Source organism: Saccostrea echinata, unplaced genomic scaffold (assembly GCF_033153115.1).
Source record: "Saccostrea echinata isolate AGI-Se365-2 ecotype Australia unplaced genomic scaffold, CSIRO_AGI_Sech_v1 ptg000014l, whole genome shotgun sequence".
NCBI lineage: Eukaryota > Metazoa > Mollusca > Bivalvia > Ostreida > Ostreidae > Saccostrea > Saccostrea echinata.
The window spans coordinates 6302221-6322825 of NW_026889763.1; the positions used below are offsets into that span (position 1 = coordinate 6302221).

The following is a 20605-nucleotide window of genomic DNA, read 5'->3' on the forward strand; positions in this document are numbered from 1 at the left end:
AGTTTCCTAATCTTTACATATCGTAAAATTGGTTCTTTTAATGGAAAGACGTTGTGACGTAATCTTGTGAATGATTCCCCCCTTTCTCGTGATTTAAAGGTCAGTTTAATTATATGGACGAATTATTCAGGCCTAGGACGATACATACAAATTAGGTACGATAAACTATTCCTCAGCATTCCCTTCCCATTACTGAAGCAAGACATCAGGATTAATGTTCAGACGCATTGGGGGAATATAAGGCGGTGTCCTCAAAGTTCTCCCCAGTATGCCTCCCTGTCCCTGAGAAGTGATTCATGCAAAAGGTGGTCCTAGGGATAAGCTATTTAAAATTCTTGGTAAGTTGATTATTAATTTTACTATTTTTTTTTTACGTAAAATAAATGCATATTTAATGGCCTGTGGATGAAAAAAGTATTGATGAAAAATACGGTTTAAAAGTCTTATATTTATATTGTTATCTAGAGAGTAATAAAAATGAAATATACATGTGTATGTACACAATTTCAACTTCAAATTTGTACAGAATTTACAACGTCAATGTTGACAAACTTTGTACAAAAATGAGGAATTTAATTTTTTCAAAAGAAAGTAATTCTATTTTCAATACTGGCAAAAATTTCATTTGGAAACGTATTTACAAGCTAATTCCGGATTCTATAATTATTACAGGGGAAATGATAAAAAATGTCCCTGGTCAACGTCCTCTTCGTAATTCATACTCCACATTTCTTTTACACACTGACGAATCTGAAAATCTTGAAATAAATAAGAAATAAAATGTTTTACAACATTTGCACATGCCTAATAAAATTTATAGCGTTGTGGGCAAATATTTGCTTTTCTTGATATAGCGTACTTCTACAGTAAAGAGGTTTCCATATCCCTGCAAATCAGGGCAAGTACATGTAACAGGGGGTCATTTTAGTTTCATTTAGCATATACTACTATACTCCTCTGGGACGATGAGTTTGGGGGAGGGGAATTTAAGATATCACTCACCAAATTATTTTAGTTAATTATTTTAGTTTCTGATAAAACATTCTCCCGGCGGTGGTCAGGGGTGGTGGACAATTAATCAAGATGTGAAATTTTAGTAAAAAGAGCCGATCGGGATGTAATCTTAAAGTTGTATTAAATATTTCATTATTTCATGCTCACAGGACCAAAATGTCTTTGATTTGACTAGGTTAGAGCGTTTTGGCTACGCCTCTCCAGTAATGTCATTTTGTGCAGATCAAACTCATTTCTCAATTTAATGCTAAACGAAACCCGTCGATTGATCACCGAAACACTCGTAATAGGTTGTAGTGTATTAGGTACGCCTGGTAAATTGCATTTCGATTAAAATATGCGCTGTTTAGTGGGAATTTGATAAGGCTTGACTAGAACAATGCGTGATAAACAACGCAGGCTAATTGTGCTAGATAGCCCAGACTGTGTGGTTTGTCTCACTCTGGAAAGGGGCGTGCTCGATCTGCATTCTTTGATGCTGATTCTTGTGTTAATTTAATACCAGTACTTAGTATAATTCCCAGTGATATAAACAATTTGTCCGCAAAATGAAAATGAAAGCTTACATTTTAATGAAACTGCACAATTTTCTCCTAATATAAGCGGGAATTTATAAAGTTAGACAGTAAAATAAAGATAATGAATATCAATATAAGTACCCGTGTCTTTTACAGGTTGAGATGGAAATACACGGTTTTGATGACGTAGACAACAGAAGTGAGATCGTACGATGAAGGGAGCATCCGTTGACAGTCAGAAATGACGAGCTGTCATGGAGTTGCTCTCTTTATCGAGAAGGTCTATATCGTCCATTCCTGTTCACGAAAAGGCCATGCCGCCCTTGTCTTTTTTGAGAATTGGATGTATCGGTTTGCTTGATTGAGAAGTAAGAGTAACTGGCATCAACATCATTCGGCAAACACGGGGTGATCTGTAACAAAAATCAACTTCTATTGTAAAGAGTTCGCCATTTCATTCCGGATTTAAACTTGATTAGAGCAATGATTAAGAAAAATTTACCAACAGCAACGTATATTTAAACCTAAACTATAAATAAGAAATCAAATAAGAAGAGCGTGTTGTATTATATGATTGTAGAAACTTGCAAAGTTTTTTTTTTTTTTTATACCGAAAAATAAACAACTTTTATTTGTTTTTTGTTGCATCTTGTCTATTATGGTTTATAGCTGGGTAAAAGAAAGTATTAGCTACAATTACATGTAAAGGAAATATTCATGGGTAGTGAATGGTGTTTAATAAACATGTTCGTGCGGTTGCATAACGTGATGTGTATGGCAAGCTAAATTCACAAAAATGAGCGAAACATGGTTTACTAGTCGAAAAACTAAGTTTATCAATTGTAAACTATAATTTATGAAGAGTAAATATTTTTTAACGGCATTAATTTCGATTTTACATCTGTAAACCACAGTATACGCTTCAATCTTTGTTTCACGAATATAAACTATACTTAACAGTGAAAACAATTATTACTTTGTTTTTTCTTCTTCAGATAATTACAGAAACTATGGTTAACAACTCTAAACTGCAGATATAAAAAAAAAAATGTGTAAAATATATAAGTGAAACTATGATCATCAAATGTTAACAAATGTGAATTATTAATAAACCTAGTTTATCAACTGGAAAACTATGCTAAGCTCATTTAAGTGAATTTAGCGTGCAAATATATGTGATCTGTAATTTCTGTCCTCTGCTTGTCGAAATTTTTAAAATATTGTCGGCCATTTGGTCCATAACATTACGTATACAATATGAAATTATGACAAACAAAACTTTTCTGTGGAAAATTCTCTCGGCCAAAATTATTCTATGGTTAAAAACAAATGAGAATTTTTTTTTAATTTGAACCCAAGCGATAAAAATCCTGAGTATCGGGGGGGGGGGGGGTCTTAGATACTGACAGGCTAACCAGCTAATCAGGCAGGTAGGTCCATTTCGGAAAGGTACAAGTGTCAGAAGTGTATTTCTAGGTAGAGTGGGTCATTGCTCCATGCATTTGTTAAACAGAAAAAGGATGTTTTTAAACATACTTTGAAGATATACATGTATTTTAAAAATATTGGAGCGAATTTAAGACCCACTTATAAAGAAAAATTATGATATAGTGTGAAGAAATGATCATTTTTGCCCTCTTTGGTGTGTGCATACTATTTCATATAGACGGTTAATTTTAACACATTTCTGCAAATTCTGGAAACTCAGTTTTCATAAAGTATACATTAACTGAAATATCAACGAAAATTGTGTCATAATAGAAATGTGTAATTTTTTATTTTCGTAAGTGTCGAATCTTAGACATTTTTCTCGCCTTAATTGTTCGACCATCTGTTGAATTTTGAGAGGTATAAACTCTGAACATAAGATGGTTTTCCATTAAGGTGATTTAAGCAAGAGTTATTTCCCATGGCCGCCATATTGTAGGTCAACATCCCCAGATCCCTTCATTATTCAACCAAGTTCAATTTGTTATACTGGGCACTGAGGTGAAGGTAACACTGTTTTTCTTATGAATATATGTTTCTTAAAGTTTCTTTTAATTCATAATTTCAATATTGTTAATATTTTTTCCAATATATTTTTGGCATGCATCTTTAAAATTAGTTGCTCAAAGAGGAAAATTCACTTCATTGACCTACAAGATGGCGGCCAAGGAGAATAACCCCTAGGAAAAATATGTCATAGGAAAACTATCTATTTGAAAAAATATGTCTTGTATGGGCTTTTTTCGTTAGCTTATGAGTTGTTTTAGTTGTTTAAATTTTAAAAAAAAACTTGATCGACAGAAATTTCTAAAACCCCTTACCTACCTTAAATACCATATAAGAACATGCAAAATTTACCTATTGTGATGTCAATTAACAGCATCATCAGAAGAACATTATAGAAATATGTAAACACCCTGCAATAACTAGATAGATATTTTCTCAACATGGATTCTCAGTCTATCAATCAGGGAAATAAACTTTATTTTTTAAAAGTCATTCCGCTACAGTAATTTTTTTCTGTAAAAAAGGAGAAAGAAATCTAGAGAATTGTGTAGCAATTTTTCGATGATACTTCCCCATTAATTTTGATGTTTTGGCACTAAAAGATTTGTTTGTTTTTAAAGGATCTGATCTGAGATATTATAAGACTGTATCTGAACAATTATTATGTTTGTTCTACATTCCATTCTCAGTATTAATTCATCTGGAATAACATATACTGTATACGTCAATTCTTTATATGAGTATCATTCTGTAAGTCACGTCATCATTCAATAGGAGTTAGAGAGAAAAAGAGTTGTCTTTCTTACCCTATAGACGTATTAAGAAATGTATCTGTAATGGTGGTCCCTTAAGGGGACCGACCCCCTGATAAGAGAGATAACTTTCCAAGTAAAAAATACGAATGCTACTCATAGTTTTCATTATCAGAGTTTCATTATCGAGACCTTGGAGTAGTCAATTCGATCAAACCTGACCTATGGTGGAAACATTACCTTCTATTTCCTTTGCCTATACTTTTCAAATTGTTTTGTTATATTTAACAAAAAAAAAAAAAAAAAAAAAAAAAAAAAAAAAAAAAAATCAGCGCTTTTTTATGTTTTCTATGGCATGTCAAACGTTGCAATATTCGATCTTTTGCATTTGCATTGTATAATTTTCCATTTGCATTGTATAATTTTTATTTGTATTGTATAATTTTCTATTTGTATTGTATAATTTTTCATTTGTATTATATAATTTTTATTTGTATTCTATAATTTTCTATTTGTATTGTATAATTTTCATTTGTATTGTATAATTTTTATTTGTATTGTATAATTTTCCATTTGCATTGTATAATTTCTTATTTGTATTGTAAAATTTCTTATTTGTATGCGATAATTTTTCATTTGTATTGTATCCGCGGACTGTTTATTTGTTTCGTTACGAAGGATTTCATTGGTCAAGTTTCAGCCTGTATCGGGTTGAAGATGTTCCGGATGCTCAAAGCAAACTGGGCTCATATGTATTTGCTTGCTTGCTTGCTTGATTATTGTTTAACGCCGAGTCGGCAATATTTCAGCCATATTTCGGCGGCATATGTATTTGCGTGCATGTTAGACGGTTATTGGATTCTTAAAAGGGAGCGCTGGTAGATGGCAAATAAATAATCTGTCCTTAGGAATGCTGATTGAGAAAATAAATAAATTGACCTTGAGTGGTGGTAACTACCCCCACCCCCAAAAAACTGAGTTTTCGGGTTTGGGCGGATTTTCTTCTTTTTGTTTTTCTCCTTGTCTCTGGTCATATTGGAAATAAATATTCTCTCCTGCGAGAGAATGAAAATAAATAATCGGATTCGACACCCCCCGAGAATCAAATGGTCGTCCCTTAGCATGCACCGAAAAATAGAGGAGCCGAGTTTGTGTTTGTAGAGAGTGCGCGATCGGAATTGTGGGAAGGGTACCAGACTAAGTTTGTGATGGGCACCTTTATACAGACTAAATTTTATGACCAATGACATCCTTCGTAACGAAATAAATAAACAATCCTCGGATACAATACAAATGAAAAATTATCGCATACAAATAAGAAATTATACAATACAAATAAGAAATTATACAATGCAAATGGAAAATATAGAATACAAATGAAAAATTATACAATACAAATGATTTTTTTTACAACACAAATGGAAAATATAGAATACAAATAAACATTATACAATCCAAATGGAAAATTATAAAATCCAAATGGAAAATTATAGAATACAAATAAAAATTATACAATACAAATTGAAAATTACAATACAAATGAAAAATTATACAATACAAATGAAAAATTATACAATACAAATAAAACTTATACAATACAAATGGAAAGTTATACAATACAAATGGAAAAGATCGAATATTGCAACGTTTGACATGCCATAGTTTTCTAATATGAATTTAATAGGTATGATACTAAATATTATTTTCATATACACCTCATATTTTTAATTTTATGTTGTATGTTGTGATATTAAATCATTACTCTTTCTTCATATCAAGATCCGACATAAAAATCATTTCTGAAAAAATAAGCAGCGCTTCAAACATCATACTGTTTTCCATTTGAAGCTGATGCTATAGTTCTTGATGAAAATCAATGTTGGAAGTTTAAAAAAAAAGTGTGAAATTTAGAGCAGAGGGTCATTAGTCCTTAAAGAAAAATCTCTTAAATCATTTAAAAGTTCATAAACCCTCACTCATATAAAATTTATGATTTTCCGAAAGAAATGTATTTTATAAGTAAAATACAAACAATAATAGCATAGATGGCGGGGCAAAAATGGACAAAAAGACATTTCAACTTTACAAATTTATAAAGGAATAATAACGATATATTAAAAAGCTCATTATTTACCTATTAGCATGTTTATCAAAAAACAAATCCAAAACTTAGACATAACGAATGACAGAATGAAGGAATAATGGAATGTGAGAATGATGGATAGAAAGATGTAAGATTGGATGAATACTATTATTCATGAATACTATTATGTCAGGCCATTTCATGGCCAGGACATATAAAGATATGCATAGTCACATATGTGCATTTACAAACTGACAATTAACTAAAGCCTCCTATTTCCAAGTAAGTCTTGAGGCCTTCTTGGGTTTCATTAAAAATCATGAGACGAGATTCATTACCACTTGAGGAAAATTGGGTTCCTACAATGCATTCAGTAAGAGTCTTTTTGAAAACTTCAACCTAGTTCACTTAAAAAAGATGAGGATTATCTTTGGTAGAAATTTTGAAAATTACTCAAGAAGTACTGTAATCAAAAATAATTCTGAATTTCTGATCCCACAAAAAGATTTTTTTATGATATTAGGAATTCGAATTATACATACAAAAATGTTTTTCTGATGTAAAATAGAATATTTGCTATCACAAATCCCTCTTTCTGATAAAAAAAAATAAATCTTGTTATTTCTGAAAAGGATTCTTTAATATTAGGCAATCGAATATTTGAAAGCAGACATCAGAAAATAGCTTGAAAATACTAAAATGCTTCATGGTAAACGCCCACTAATCATTCCAATTTTAGCGTGTCAGTTTTTGGTCAAGCGTCGGTGAAGTTTATTACTGATTGGATGTACGGTTTCAATAATATGCAATATGTTACACAGAACCAACAATACCACTGATTTATATACAGTAATAGTGACCAACCGCATTGGATGATTGTTTACGAACTTGGTCAGTCAAAGTCCATTTTACTTCCTATAATCATGTGATATTTACAAAAATATGGTTCATTGAAAAATTCATTAAAACTTTGATGATATCCTTATGGAATAGTTTGCATGATTATGATGAGAACTCAACCTTTTACCAAAATTGTTAAATTCATATGCCCTGCGTCGATCTTCAGACCCTAGACAGGCCAGTAGCAACCGTTTTAAAAGTTAGGGGGAGGGGGGGGGGACCCGCAAAAATCCGTAAACTGCCTAAACTCGAAAATACTATTAAAATTTCGGGAGTTGGGAAGATGGTTGGACATTTCTCTAACTTTTTGGTACATTTTTCCCCCAAATGGTGGAAAAACTGGGGGTGGAGTGGGGACAGCATCTTTATAAAAAATTACACATTAAAACTACAGCAAAAGACGATACACAGAAAAAAGGGGGTGCACCCCTTGCGTTTTACGGGTCTGCTAGGGAGGAGGTTAGTTTGTCATATTTTGAAAATACATTACATCTTTGAAAATGTTTTTCTCAACTCTTGAACATTTAGCAGACAAACTGTTTATAGAAATATGATTACAATGAACACAACTATAAAATTCATGTCCCACCATCCATTTTTCAGATCCCAAAGTGAGGCTACGTTGTTCATATATAGAACATATACATTACAACTTTGAAAATCCTCCTTATACTCACTGACATACAGCATATAAATAAAACTGTATGCAAGTATAACAAGGGGTATATACTGAACTCCATCAGTGAATTACTCATGTATACAATTAATGCCCAAGGATCCAGCTTTTAGACTCCAGAGTGGAGCTATAATATGCAACTTGGTCACCTTTGAAGTTCTTCTTATCTACGCATGGGCATATAACAGATAAGATGTTTGCGTTATTATTATGAGCTGCTTTCCCTCTATATAAAATTGTAGAATCCATGGCCCATAGTTCAGGTCCAAGGGTGGGGCTTAGAAAATAATTAATGTCTTTGAAAATCTTCTTCATCAATTATGGACATTTAGCAGGCAAACTGCAAGATTATAATGAACAACTAGTCCTCTAAATTTTACTTCTGAACTTCATGGAGACAAGCTGATGAATGTGAATTATGATAATAGAGTCCCCACGAAACTTTCAATTTATGTCACATACGAGTCTAGATTAGTTCCCTTTGGGCCTAAAGTGGGCATAACCTAATGACTGATGATACCGAGGTGACCGTTAAGGCCCACGGACTTCTTGTAGCATATACAGTAGTAATTATCATCTCTCTGAAGAAGTCATGGGCCTTCTTTAAGAGATATTTGAACCTTAACCCATATAGGTTTTGTGCCAAGTTTGGTTAAGAAATGTATAGATTCTGTAATTTGTTTTGGTGACATGGAAACATCAGTCCATTAATTTCTACATCCATCACTTTCAATTTATTCGATGAAATCTCTCTTTTACAGTGTTGTTAGATAATATATCAAGTAAAAAAAAAAAAACACATACACACACAAACAAATTAATTCAATATTTTATATTAAAAAAATAGACAGCTAAAAATAATTGCATATAAAAATTTCAAAGTCAAATATCAATATTTACATTCAATGTATTTTTCTTTATGAAATCTATTGGAAATCTACAACATTCATATCCCATTAACATACACGAAACCTTATCACGGCGTGTTAGATTACACAATAGATACTACATGTACATACATTTGCAATACACTAGGAACACCAAAATGTAAATTGTTTTGGCTCAATTTCACTAAAAACAATTACCCTTTATAATTTTGTAAAAATATATATATAACATAATTGTACAGTTAAAATTGATTTCTTCCCCTCACAATATTCATTTCCTCTATCTGATTTTCCGCGTCAAAAAAAGCTCATGATTACGTCTATTAACCACATATAATACAGGGCTGATTTGAACGTGTTAAAAATCTTAATTTATTTGTCTTAAATTTGAAAAAAGGAAAACTTTAACGTTAAAACATAAAAAAAGATCATATAAATTAAAAACAATACAAACACATTTAATTATGAATACCTCAAAACTACTCTGTAAATTTCAAAAATCAAACAAAAACAAAGTTAATGACAGAGGTCATGAAGTTCATGAAAGCGAAGAAAACACGATATTTATTATCGCAAAATTTTAACAGCAAAACTGAAAGTTTTACAAATCATTTTGCCATTATATTTCTCATAAGACTAGATATTATTTGTATCAACTTGTCCACTGCTCCTCCCAATGTAAAGTACATCACAGTACACGATTCTTGGAAGGTTTCTTTTCTTGCTCTATTGTACAACATAACCCATGATTTATTTTTTCAGTGACAGAAAAGGTTGCAAAATCTGAATCACCTGAGCTTCAAACAAGACAGTTTGCCTTATTCGTCGTGGAGTAGGTTCCATAGCTATAATTGTTGAATCTCGTTCTGGGAAGTTTCGATGACGGATTTCTCCACGCAGTTGAAATAAAAATTCCTGTGGCTGAATCAGTGCATGAATACCTTTTTTGTGAACCATTTTATCCAACTAAATCAACTGAATTTTTACAGGAGACGTAAGTTTGAGTCGTGTGCTTTTAATAAAAGCTTCTAACAATTGAACTCAATAATACGACTGGTGAGTATATTTACATGTACATGTCAACAAGGGTGATGTCACCCTGATTAATCGTCATTTAGCACGTGACTACGATGTCTTACACGTTAACGAAACACTGGTTTTTCTCTATATTAGAGAGAGAGAGAGTATGTTGGCACGTTCAATGAAATATCTCGACTAGATATTTGTTGTTTAATTAGCATCAGAAACAAAAGAATCACAAGTTAATTTCTGTCCACTATCTACCATTGCCATCAGCAATTTTCTGAAGGTACAAAGCGATCTGGTGTCTTTTTTTTCACCATTTCACCATTGTGTCTGTAGTAATTATCAGAAGTCCCTTTAAAAAAAATTAATTCCTACCATAAATCTAGTCTTAGTGGGTGAAATTGATCGAAACGATATAAATGAAATGTGATTAAAGAATATGTACATGTTAGTGTTGGAAATAAAGATATTTTCAGGTCGGTTAGATGGATAGCCTAGTCTTTATATTTTACAAAACGAGAGAGAGAGAGAGAGAGAGAGAGAGAGAGAGAGAGAGTTAAGTTTTAATTCAATTGCTGTAGTTAGATAATGCTTTATTGCTATGCTATCATTATGATAATCACTCCATTTTATTTTAGAGTATTTTAGTTTGGGTGTTTGAAAGAAAAAATAGATTATTTTGCCTGGTAATAGCTTCCGAGCATTTTTTTGTCCTTAAAAATATATACTAATTTGGTTTATTAGCAAAATTGCGCTAAAAAAATACAAATGATTTCCTAAGGTTATATTTCAACGAAAAATAACAGGCCCAAGGGCCTTAACAGTCACCTGAGTATAATACAACATTGTTAAGGATCTACAGAAGTATAAAATAAAACAAAAATAAACTGATAGATGATCGAAGCTATATTACCAAAAAGGAAGAGAAATCAGATGATCAGGTATCAACAAAATAATTCGTCTATTACTCAGTAGCACATGTTAAAACGGATCTATTTTACTTTATTTACCCCCCCCCCCCCATTTATCACTATCACCATCCTGACTTAAATTAACAAAAATGCTTCAACACTGTTAGAATACCAATTGCATTCCCTCTCAAATTGATCTCTCAATTTTTGAAGAGGCACATTTAGTTTGATTGTTTGCCTAATACCCAGGAACAGAAGATTTTCAAAGAATTTATACAGTTTCACTATATGATCATTACGCCAGAGCCTGGGGCCACAGATTTCACAATTTTGGAAGAGGCATTCTTGCTCATCATAACAAGGCACCTAGTTTATCTTCTAAATAAGAATATTGCTAAAGAATTTATGCATTTTCACTATATAATCATTAGAGCCCGCCCTTACGACCCTGTGGTCACAGATTTCACAATTTTGGAAGAGGCATCCTTGCTCATCATAACAAGGCACCTAGTTTATCTTCTAAATATACAGGGGGAGAGAAGAAGATCTTTTTAAAAAAATTTGAATTTTCACAATATGATCATAAGAACCTCACCCTAACTCCAGAACTCCTGACTCTGGGGCCACAAATTTCACAAGTTTGGAAGAGGTACCCTTGCTTATCATAACCATGCACACACATGTAATATATCTGCCAAATATTCAGGGGGAGAGGAGATTTTTAAAGAATTTATGCACTTTCGCTATACGATCAATAGAGCCCCGCTCTAATTTCAGAACCCCTGACCCTGGGGCCATGAATTCAACATTTTGGTAAAGGCTTATTGCTAATTACATCATACTAACATTCTTATTTCTTGATGTCCGGGACTAAACAAGAAGATTTTTAAAGATGACACTAATTTTGATGGTTTTATCCACCCTCCCGTCAGGTCCTAGGGGGCAGTGACCATGAAACTCACAATTTCTGTACCCCTTCACCAACTGATGCTATATGCCAAAATTGGTTGAAATTGGTTCAGCAGTTCAAGAGAAGAAGCTGAAAATGTTCAAAAGTTTACGACGGATGACGACGGAGAAAATCAGATAGCAATATAGGTCACCTGAGTGACTCAGGTGACGTAAAAACTAGTTCTACATTGACAACACCATTACTCTGAATGGGAAGTCTGTAGAAAAATTGTAGCCTAAAGCAACCCAATAAATCTACAAGTTATTAAAACGACTACGACTAATATAATTTAATAATTTAAATCGTCTCTAGTTACATTGATTTTGCAGGTTTTGATGTATTTGGTTCAGTTTTTTTTAAACAAAATATTTTTTTTAACTGATCAACTGCTAATAATTACTTTATATTCTGTTTTATGCAATTATTCCTCGAATTTTTAAGTTGACCAAATAAGAGCATTTATACAGATTTGCCATAAATAATAGGAAATTTTCAATTTGAGTCACTTGCGTTGTTTAAATTTTTTAAATATTTCTAACTAATATTCTTTTTTTCTATCAACTGATGAAGAATGGCAAAATAAGGTAATTTTATATTTTGTGACATCAACGTTACAATATAGATAGCATATTTTTATTTTTCTTGAAAACTATCATGCAATCTTGCTTCCATACCTTAATAATCTGGATCTGGCTCCGGCGATTCAGAGGAAGGAATTCTGGTCTAATGTGAAAAAAACAAAATGCATATAAAGGATGAAATCACATTATTTTTCATAATGTCAATATTGATTATGGGAAAAGTTTGTCATGCTCTGTTTGCAAATGTTTATCTGCAAACTCCATTTAAAGAATATAAATACCAAAAAAGTCAAATCGATATAAACTTACAAAGTTTTTATTTCTTCCGATGGCCCTTGATTTTTCACGTAATTGATCTTTTTTATAAAATTCCTACAACGAATTTTAAAAGTTGAATGAAATATTTTTATAGTCAAGAATGTTAATTAATAAATACAATAAATGTATTAGCTGAGAAATTTGAATTCTGATTTTTCTTTTTGCAGAATACAGTAATCTGCGCATGTCAGCATACTAATTATAAGACGTTTGTTATATGAATTCCAATCTTTAATTTTATGTTAAATAAGAAGAATGATTAATTTTACTCACTCTAGCTCCAGGATAATCCGGATCTGGAACGTAAGGCTCGTAACTGATCTAAAATAATAAAATACTCTTTTTTAGATACACTTGTATATCTTTAATACTTTGATTTATCTTTGTAATTCATTATACAACTTGCTTTAAAAAATCTGTGAATAGTCAGGAAAGTTTGAGATGCATACGAAGAGCTCTAAGGACTAATCTATCAAACTACTCTTTTTGACATCTAATCCTAAGGCATTCAATTTAATTAACTGATCGAACATTAGGACATATTTTAAGTATTATATGAAATTAAGGTCAAATCACATGGTATTTTAGGACTATCTTATAATAAATTTTGGGTGTTAGTTGCCTTCGCCTACTAAAAGGAACAATGGAATGCCAAATGAGAGTGTACCTGCACATCCAGAATCCTCTAGATAATCTAAACAAATTCCATTTAAATATCCAAGCAAGTAGCGACTTCCAAGAAATTTTATGGTTTTGACAGACCTGTACGTATAGATTCAATGGAGGAGATTTAGCCTAAAGTTAGGACGGGCAGTAGACTTAGAGATAAGTCCTTGACGCCATTTTTATTTGCCCAAATAAATACATCACATTAGATTTACATGCCTTGAATCTTTTGGATGAGAATCTACGATAAGTGCAAGGAGTCTGCACCAAAGTATAGGTGCTGGCACAATAAACAACACTCCTTCCAAGAATGTTCAAAAAATAATTCACTGATAGTGTCATGATTTGTATGAACACATTTTGCTGGGATGTATTAAATTTCGAACACTGAGTATCGATGTATAATATATCACTACTTACATTAGTTGCTTTAAAATTTGGATTTGCTGACACTGTTGGCTAAAAATAAAATTCCAGTTCCATATTAGAAATTTCTTACCAAAGATACATGTAGCTCACGAGATCTTATGCCTGATGTCTAAATTCTTTTAATGCTCCAAAAAGTATATATATATATATATATATATATATATATATATATATACTAACTTTTTGACCGTCCGTTTTATGTGTTGATTCATGAGAGGCATCAGAGGCACTGATGGCATCTTTTTTCTGTAAAGACTATTTGGATAATAGAATCACTTTCTCAATTTCTTGAAATAACCGAGAAATGTATTATTCAAGGTGTGTTGAAACGAACTCAGAATGTCAAAGAAAGAAAGAAAAACAGCAAATTTCTTTTGAGTTTTTAAAGGCACCAAAGGATCAACACTGTGTAATATTAGATGTATTTTTTTTATTAAAATAAAAAAAAAAACTCATTTAATAGCAACAACACGCATATCTGATATGAAAAAAAATCTTTCTACTTTGTAAGAAATGTATTTTAATCAATGGTTATTGACTGAATACATAAGTAAATACAATTATAAAATATAACCTTATTAAACATAAAATTATATACATACGCCTTCGTCCAGGTTGATTCTACCTTTCACAACTTTTTTCAGTTCAGGCAAAAAAGCATAGGTCTTCTAGAATGAATATAATTTCGTAGATATCTACGAATCAAAAGTTCATATCATTTCGTTAAAAATCAATCTGCTTCATGTCTAGCATTTTGTTGAGGTAAAATACTTATTGTAAATATAAGTAAAAAAAAAATTTAAGTAAAAAATTAAATTTTTGATATTTTGTCGTGCAAATTATTGACTGAATAAATTGAGAATTTAATAATTCCATACATGTAGAAACAGTATCTTTGAAATTTTTATCTCAGACCACGACAAAATGGTTCCAATAACGACACATGTTTTCAATCATTTTACCAAAATAAAATAAAAATTATCATTTAACTTTGTTTCTTTTTACAGCTATTTATATACAGAAGATTTGTCTTTTTTTTTCAAATGCCCAAAAGCATAATGAACAATTAAATAAATAATGTTTATTTGAAGGCAAATTTCAATTTTATATTCTAAAGATGTTAGAGTCATTGAAAAAATGCCTCGATGACAAGGTATGAGAGTACTTTTTTTGGTTGCTATGTTTTATTGTCAAAAAAGCTTTTGATTGTCAAAGTATTCTTACGCTCATAGTTGAAGAAACATTGACTGAATTACTCAGCCTTGAAGACAACCTGTAATATAGAGTTTTTAAATCATTAGGGAAAAAGTACACATATCAATGGGTAGGAAATTCTTGAATGTTATTTTTCAAAATTAAAAAAAAAAAAAAATGAAAATTATATGTACTTCTTTCTATAGATCAAGGAGTTTTTAAGGTGCGTCTTCTAACAAGGTTCCGATTCTGGCGTCTTTCTCCAAGAAGGATCTTTTGCTGAATTCGGTTTCCTCCTATTTGTAATAATACATCATTCATTAATTGGAAGTTTGAAACACCAGACAGACAATGAAAATTCTACCAAAAACCAGTATTCGATCAGGGTTAGACTGTGAGACAAGGCGGAATAAAACAAAACAGTCTGGAACTGCTTGTTTCATAACCATATCATAAATACAAGGAATTTAAGGATTTTAATTAAGAAGGGATCTATAAGCTTTTAAGGCTATATTAAATATATCATCCATGTTTTTCTTACATTGTATTCTGATTTGCATTGTGTTTGAAGCACAATATCAGAAGAACTATTATATTTTATCGGACTACCATGGTTTCAAAATCGACAAAATAAAAAATTCAGTTGAATTCTGGAGGAACCCAGATTTATTTTTTTAAACATTTAACAAAATATAAACATAAAAATTCTTTGAAAATGTTAATGAAAAGGAAACAGTGTGTATACAGCATTTTTCTACAAATGTAACGCCTTTGAATTAATTTTAATACAAAAGCAAAATTCTAGTTAAGTCAATCAACATTTAAATCTTTCACAGCTTCCTTCGTGAAAAAAAAACTGCAAATAGGGATTTTTTCGCCCCTGTCTCATTTTCGTCTCTTTTGCTCTACTTGTCTCGAAATGTCGACTGATATTTTTCATATACATGTCAATTGCTTGGTGATGATGTTCAAACTAAATTGCCTACAGCTTTTTCCGATTGCCCGATCATGCTAAGGGGCCACACGGCGGGTATAACCGGACGACAAGGGAAGCTCACTCCTCTATGACACCTGACCCAACCTCTTGTGCCAGTTGTTGGCTCTGCTAAAAACTTGTATTGTTTAAAGGACTCTTGAGACTCTTCCATGGCACCTGACCGCACCTCTGTTTTCAGAGACCCGTGTTGGTTCTACTCACAATTTGTATTGTTTAAATGGACTTTTAAGCTTGATCACTGTTCGTTACCTTAACATTTCGTTCCGTTGCCGTGTACATACTTGTGAAAGACAACATGGTGTATTGATGCATCTTAAATCGGGGGTTGCTGTGGAAAATTGCAACGTCCGATAAAAATCATACTAGTATGTTCTTATTAACACTACATACATTTCTTACACCGTGTGACTACAAAGATTTGCACATTTTTTTTTTTAAATATCCTTACATGTAGCTGGTGGTTTGGACTTGCAAGCAAACAAAGGTGTCCTTGTGTGGAAACATAGCTTAAACATCTATTATAGTGAAACCCCTTCGGGTGGAATAAAATGACACCTAAATTATATTCTCTATATATCTCTATTACCTACTTTTTGACTCTTCCTCTTCCTCGTTGACAACATTTTAAATGAAATTTGAGATATTTTACCTGTATAACAGGCAAGTACGTATTTGATATTAAATGGAGTGGTGTTTTTTATATGTCAGGTATTCAATTGTTGTTGATATAATCAAGGTCTATATTTTGGTTCTTTGAGTTGAGACTACGCCTCGCTGCACTTGAAGAAAATTCCGATTACGTAATGGGATTTTTAAAGTGCTGCGGAAGATATTCATTGACTTTAAACTTTACTTTGGTCGATTGATTCGCAATACAAAAGCCGTCAAAATTTGAAAACACATTACAGGAGTATCTGGAAAAAAAAATAGTGCAATAGATCCAGAGTATATTTGTTTTTTAACATCGAGATTATTTGTACATAGCTGTATGTTTGCATTCCTTATTTAAAAAATGCACGCAAAGAGAAAACGGAGCAGAAAAATTTTGCAGACATCTGACCGACTTTCTCTCTCTGATTGATTTTATTTATTATTAGACTCTATCGATCCAAACAGCAATTGCTATTATGATCTGTTGAATAACACATTGTAATACTTTTACTGCTAATGGTAGAAAAAAATATAGGGAGAGAGGAATACCTGAATACATGTCCTTCGTATGAACATGTATAAACACGTAAGTTGCAATTTTGTAATTTGTTTCTTGCTCTATGCTGTTAAACAATTTTGCAGAATAAGTTCATTTTATGCTCAAACTATCCAAATAGGTCCCAGAAGATTTTTTTTTCATTTTCTTCGAATTTCTTGCAAAACGAAAATATCAAAAGAATATTTCCCTCTTAAGTTCTCTATGTACATCTAATTATATGATGAAGAAAGAAATATTAAATTAATAAGTCTCGATCGTAATTTTTTCTCTTTTTGATTACTTCATACGATATTAAATATAAAGAAATTTTCACTTACTTCCTTTATAAGAACATACTCCAATAAGCACACTGTGTCTCTTAGGGAAAGAGGAATACCTGAATGCATGTCATTCTTAATGTTTAAATAGACCTGCACTTGTGCATGTCTTTGAATGGAATGCGAAAGTGTAGGGTTACCCGTGTATCGTTATTATCCCTCATTTTCATACCAAACATAATGAATAATTGCATATTATAGCCTGCTTGATATGTATCAAGACTGTTATATTTCAGTTGAATTAATAACGCTGAAATCAATAAATGCCTTCTACCATGTAGTATTCATACAAATCATGATACAATGAAAAAATTAAAATAATGTCATTGTGAGACGAAATATCAAAGTAAATAATCAAGCAATTTTCTTAATGAATGTGATATATTCATCATTTTTATTTCAACCTATCTAATAATTAACTAGTATTTTGGTAACCCTTGTAATTTAAAATTATGTCAGTATGCTCAGTATTTGGATGAATGGACACAGTAATTTTCTCAAACACTTGGGTATATTTCGCTATGAAAAGGTTATATTTTTTATGATATCAGTTATTGCGGCCACTGGTATACATTAAGTTATGAATCTTTCATCTTACATTCATGTACGATGTGTGATCAAAAAGTTCGCGAACTAATTGAATTATTTCCATAAAAGAAATAAAATTAGGTTTAAGTGTTCATTACTTTTTAAAATAGTCCTCTCCGATTTTAATGCACTTCTGCCACCGTTCTGCCCATGCGCGAATCACGTGATCCAGACAGTTACGTGACATGCTCCGTAGCGTTTTTTAAATGTGGATAAAATATGGCCCCCTTCTTTTTATCATATTTGATATGTTTAAACTATCAATAAACGTTATTTATAACAAACATTATTTTTAACCATCTCCCTTCCTTCACTAAAACAATCAATCCAAATAATGATTGAACTTCTGGCAAGTCTTTTGACTTCATAAACCTTGTACAGATTATTATATGCTACTGCAAAGGGATTTCCAAGATATACGTTAAACTTTACAGACCTTCGTTGCTTGAGTACGACTGAGTCAACCATTTTTTTCGTGAACAAGTCACCTACATATTGACGTCATTTTCACATTTTGACGTCACAAACATGGAGCAAAACATTACATATCACGTGCTATTTATAGAACGTGTGTATGACTATATGTGTGCCAAATTTCATTTTGATCTGAATTGTGGTTTTGTAAATATAGAGATAGTTCGCGAACTTTTTGATCACCCCTCGTAACTGATAAAGGGCTAATCAATGTAATAACGACAATAACTGTCTCTCTTTCTTCTACTCATGCAGCTTCTAATCATTGATTCTCCGAAGCAGAGTAAAAGTCAAATTTTACCTCTTCCTCTTTCATAGTTGAGAAAAGTTGTGCCAAACCCCCCCCCCCCCCAAAAAAAAAAAAAAAAAACAATTGCATACAAATATTAACGAACCTGACGTCTGTTAGTCCAAGAAAGCCTTGTGTAATCTTTTCTTACCATTGCCTAACTGTTCCAGAAAAGTCGAAAAAAAAATAGATAAAAGTAAACTAGATGCTGTCATAAGACAGTAATACCAGCACTAAAGTATGATTTATTTAGGGGCAGGTCTGCCCTAAAGGACTTCTAGACCAAAATTCATGTAAAAATCGGTGTTTTAATGGAACAAATGCTATTTTAGCCAAGGTTTATTTTAAAGTTGCAGATAATAAATTTTAAATTTACTTTATAAATTTTAGGTTCAAAATGCAATCTGATTTAATCAGATCTTTGTTACGCTCCGAAATTCTGATAGTTGCTGTACAAAGACTATCAGAATTTCGGAGCGTAACAAAGATCTGATTTTAATCAGATTGGTTCGAAATGCAAATTTGGAAAGTGTTGATATATATTACGGTAGAAAATAACTAATGAATATTGATTTTTACATGTGACCTTTTCCGGAAAATTGTTCTCCCCCAAAGGTCATTTTTTTTTAAATTTCTCAATACATCATTTAACAGGAGAAATTTTCGATGGCATACTTTCAGTCTCAGGAAAACGTTTAAAACCGGTTGTCGAAAATAACATGTGGTCGAAGTATACAAGTATACATTAGAAACATACGGTAAATAAAATTTGAAAACGGCAACTTAAAAATAACAGGTCAGTGGGTCTACTAAAGTACATGTGACTGCCAGATAGAGGGGCTGTATTCATGCAGTACATATCTGGCTCCCTGAAACACTTCAATGCTTTCTAGGCTCAGCACCTACCGTTGGAACGCCTCGTAAAACAAGAAGATTTCCTCGATAGCTTTGGCGATTTCAACATTCGTTCGGGTAGCAATGACGTAATTTATCCGGGTCTCAATTTTGTAGCCTGTGGAATTCTTTCACTTGTTTTCTGGTAGATATATCTCATAAAAAGTTAAATCTGTGTACGAGGTAACCCGATCATCCTCCACTCCTCTAGTGTTATTGAGGATGATAGAGTATAGGTCTGTAGAATAGCTCTGTTACCTATGTAAATAGTGTTAAAGCATTATTTATTATCATATATTAAAACAGTATTTCAATTCACAGAGACGTAAGCATACTTGTAGTCATGGACATCGGTCTTACAATAAATCTATTATAGTCGATGTCTCATTTGATTCACTACTACTTTATGTAAATAAACAGTTAGATCTTCATCACATTCGCACCAAACTTTACTCTATCCCTTTGAAACTTTTAAATAGTGTATTTGAAAAAGTCAAGGAAAGTCCATATTTGTATTCTTCGACACCAGAATACAGGCTCGGATCTGTGATTATGGATTTTGCAAATCATAGGCTATTTAAACTGCCATGTTTTGCGAAAGAAAATACTGCTAAAACAACCCGTTTTTTCCTTAAACTTCAATATGCCAACAATGGAAGTGACGCGGTAAATAAAAGTAATGTTCTTAATCACAAAAGGGTCCAGTCTAAATCACAAAAAGGCCCAGTCTTGTATTCCACCATATTTCAAGTTGAAGTCAACACCTTGTATTTCTTACAAATATACATCGACTATTGAAAACTCTACTAAGAAAACTCTATAAGGCCTAGATATCGAACATCTTAATCATAATCCTCCAACGTGTTCATGCTCTTCTTCACCCTACAACTATAGTCCTGCTGGACACATCATTACTGGTGACGTACATATAGTA

General features: G+C 32.0%; 1 protein-coding gene across 2 annotated transcripts; it reads right to left on the minus strand.

Moving 5' to 3' along the window:
• Positions 1–9728: 9728 nt before the first annotated feature.
• Positions 9729–17485, minus strand: LOC133187158 (uncharacterized). 2 transcript variants are annotated; one of them, XM_061322522.1, is made up of 10 exons: positions 17427–17485; positions 15097–15198; positions 14933–14981; positions 14311–14376; positions 13889–13954; positions 13700–13738; positions 12887–12934; positions 12605–12667; positions 12389–12437; positions 9729–10203 (listed from the first exon to the last, which is right to left on the minus strand). In XM_061322522.1, the coding sequence occupies exons 3-9, from the start codon at positions 14936–14938 to the stop codon at positions 12390–12392; spliced, it is 336 nt and encodes a 111-aa protein (XP_061178506.1). In that variant the 5' UTR covers positions 14939–14981; positions 15097–15198; positions 17427–17485; the 3' UTR covers positions 9729–10203; position 12389. The 2 variants fall into 2 exon arrangements, with proteins under 2 accessions (XP_061178506.1, XP_061178505.1); XM_061322521.1 differs by having other exon boundaries at positions 13889–13963.
• Between the last annotated feature and the right edge of the window lie 3120 nt (positions 17486–20605).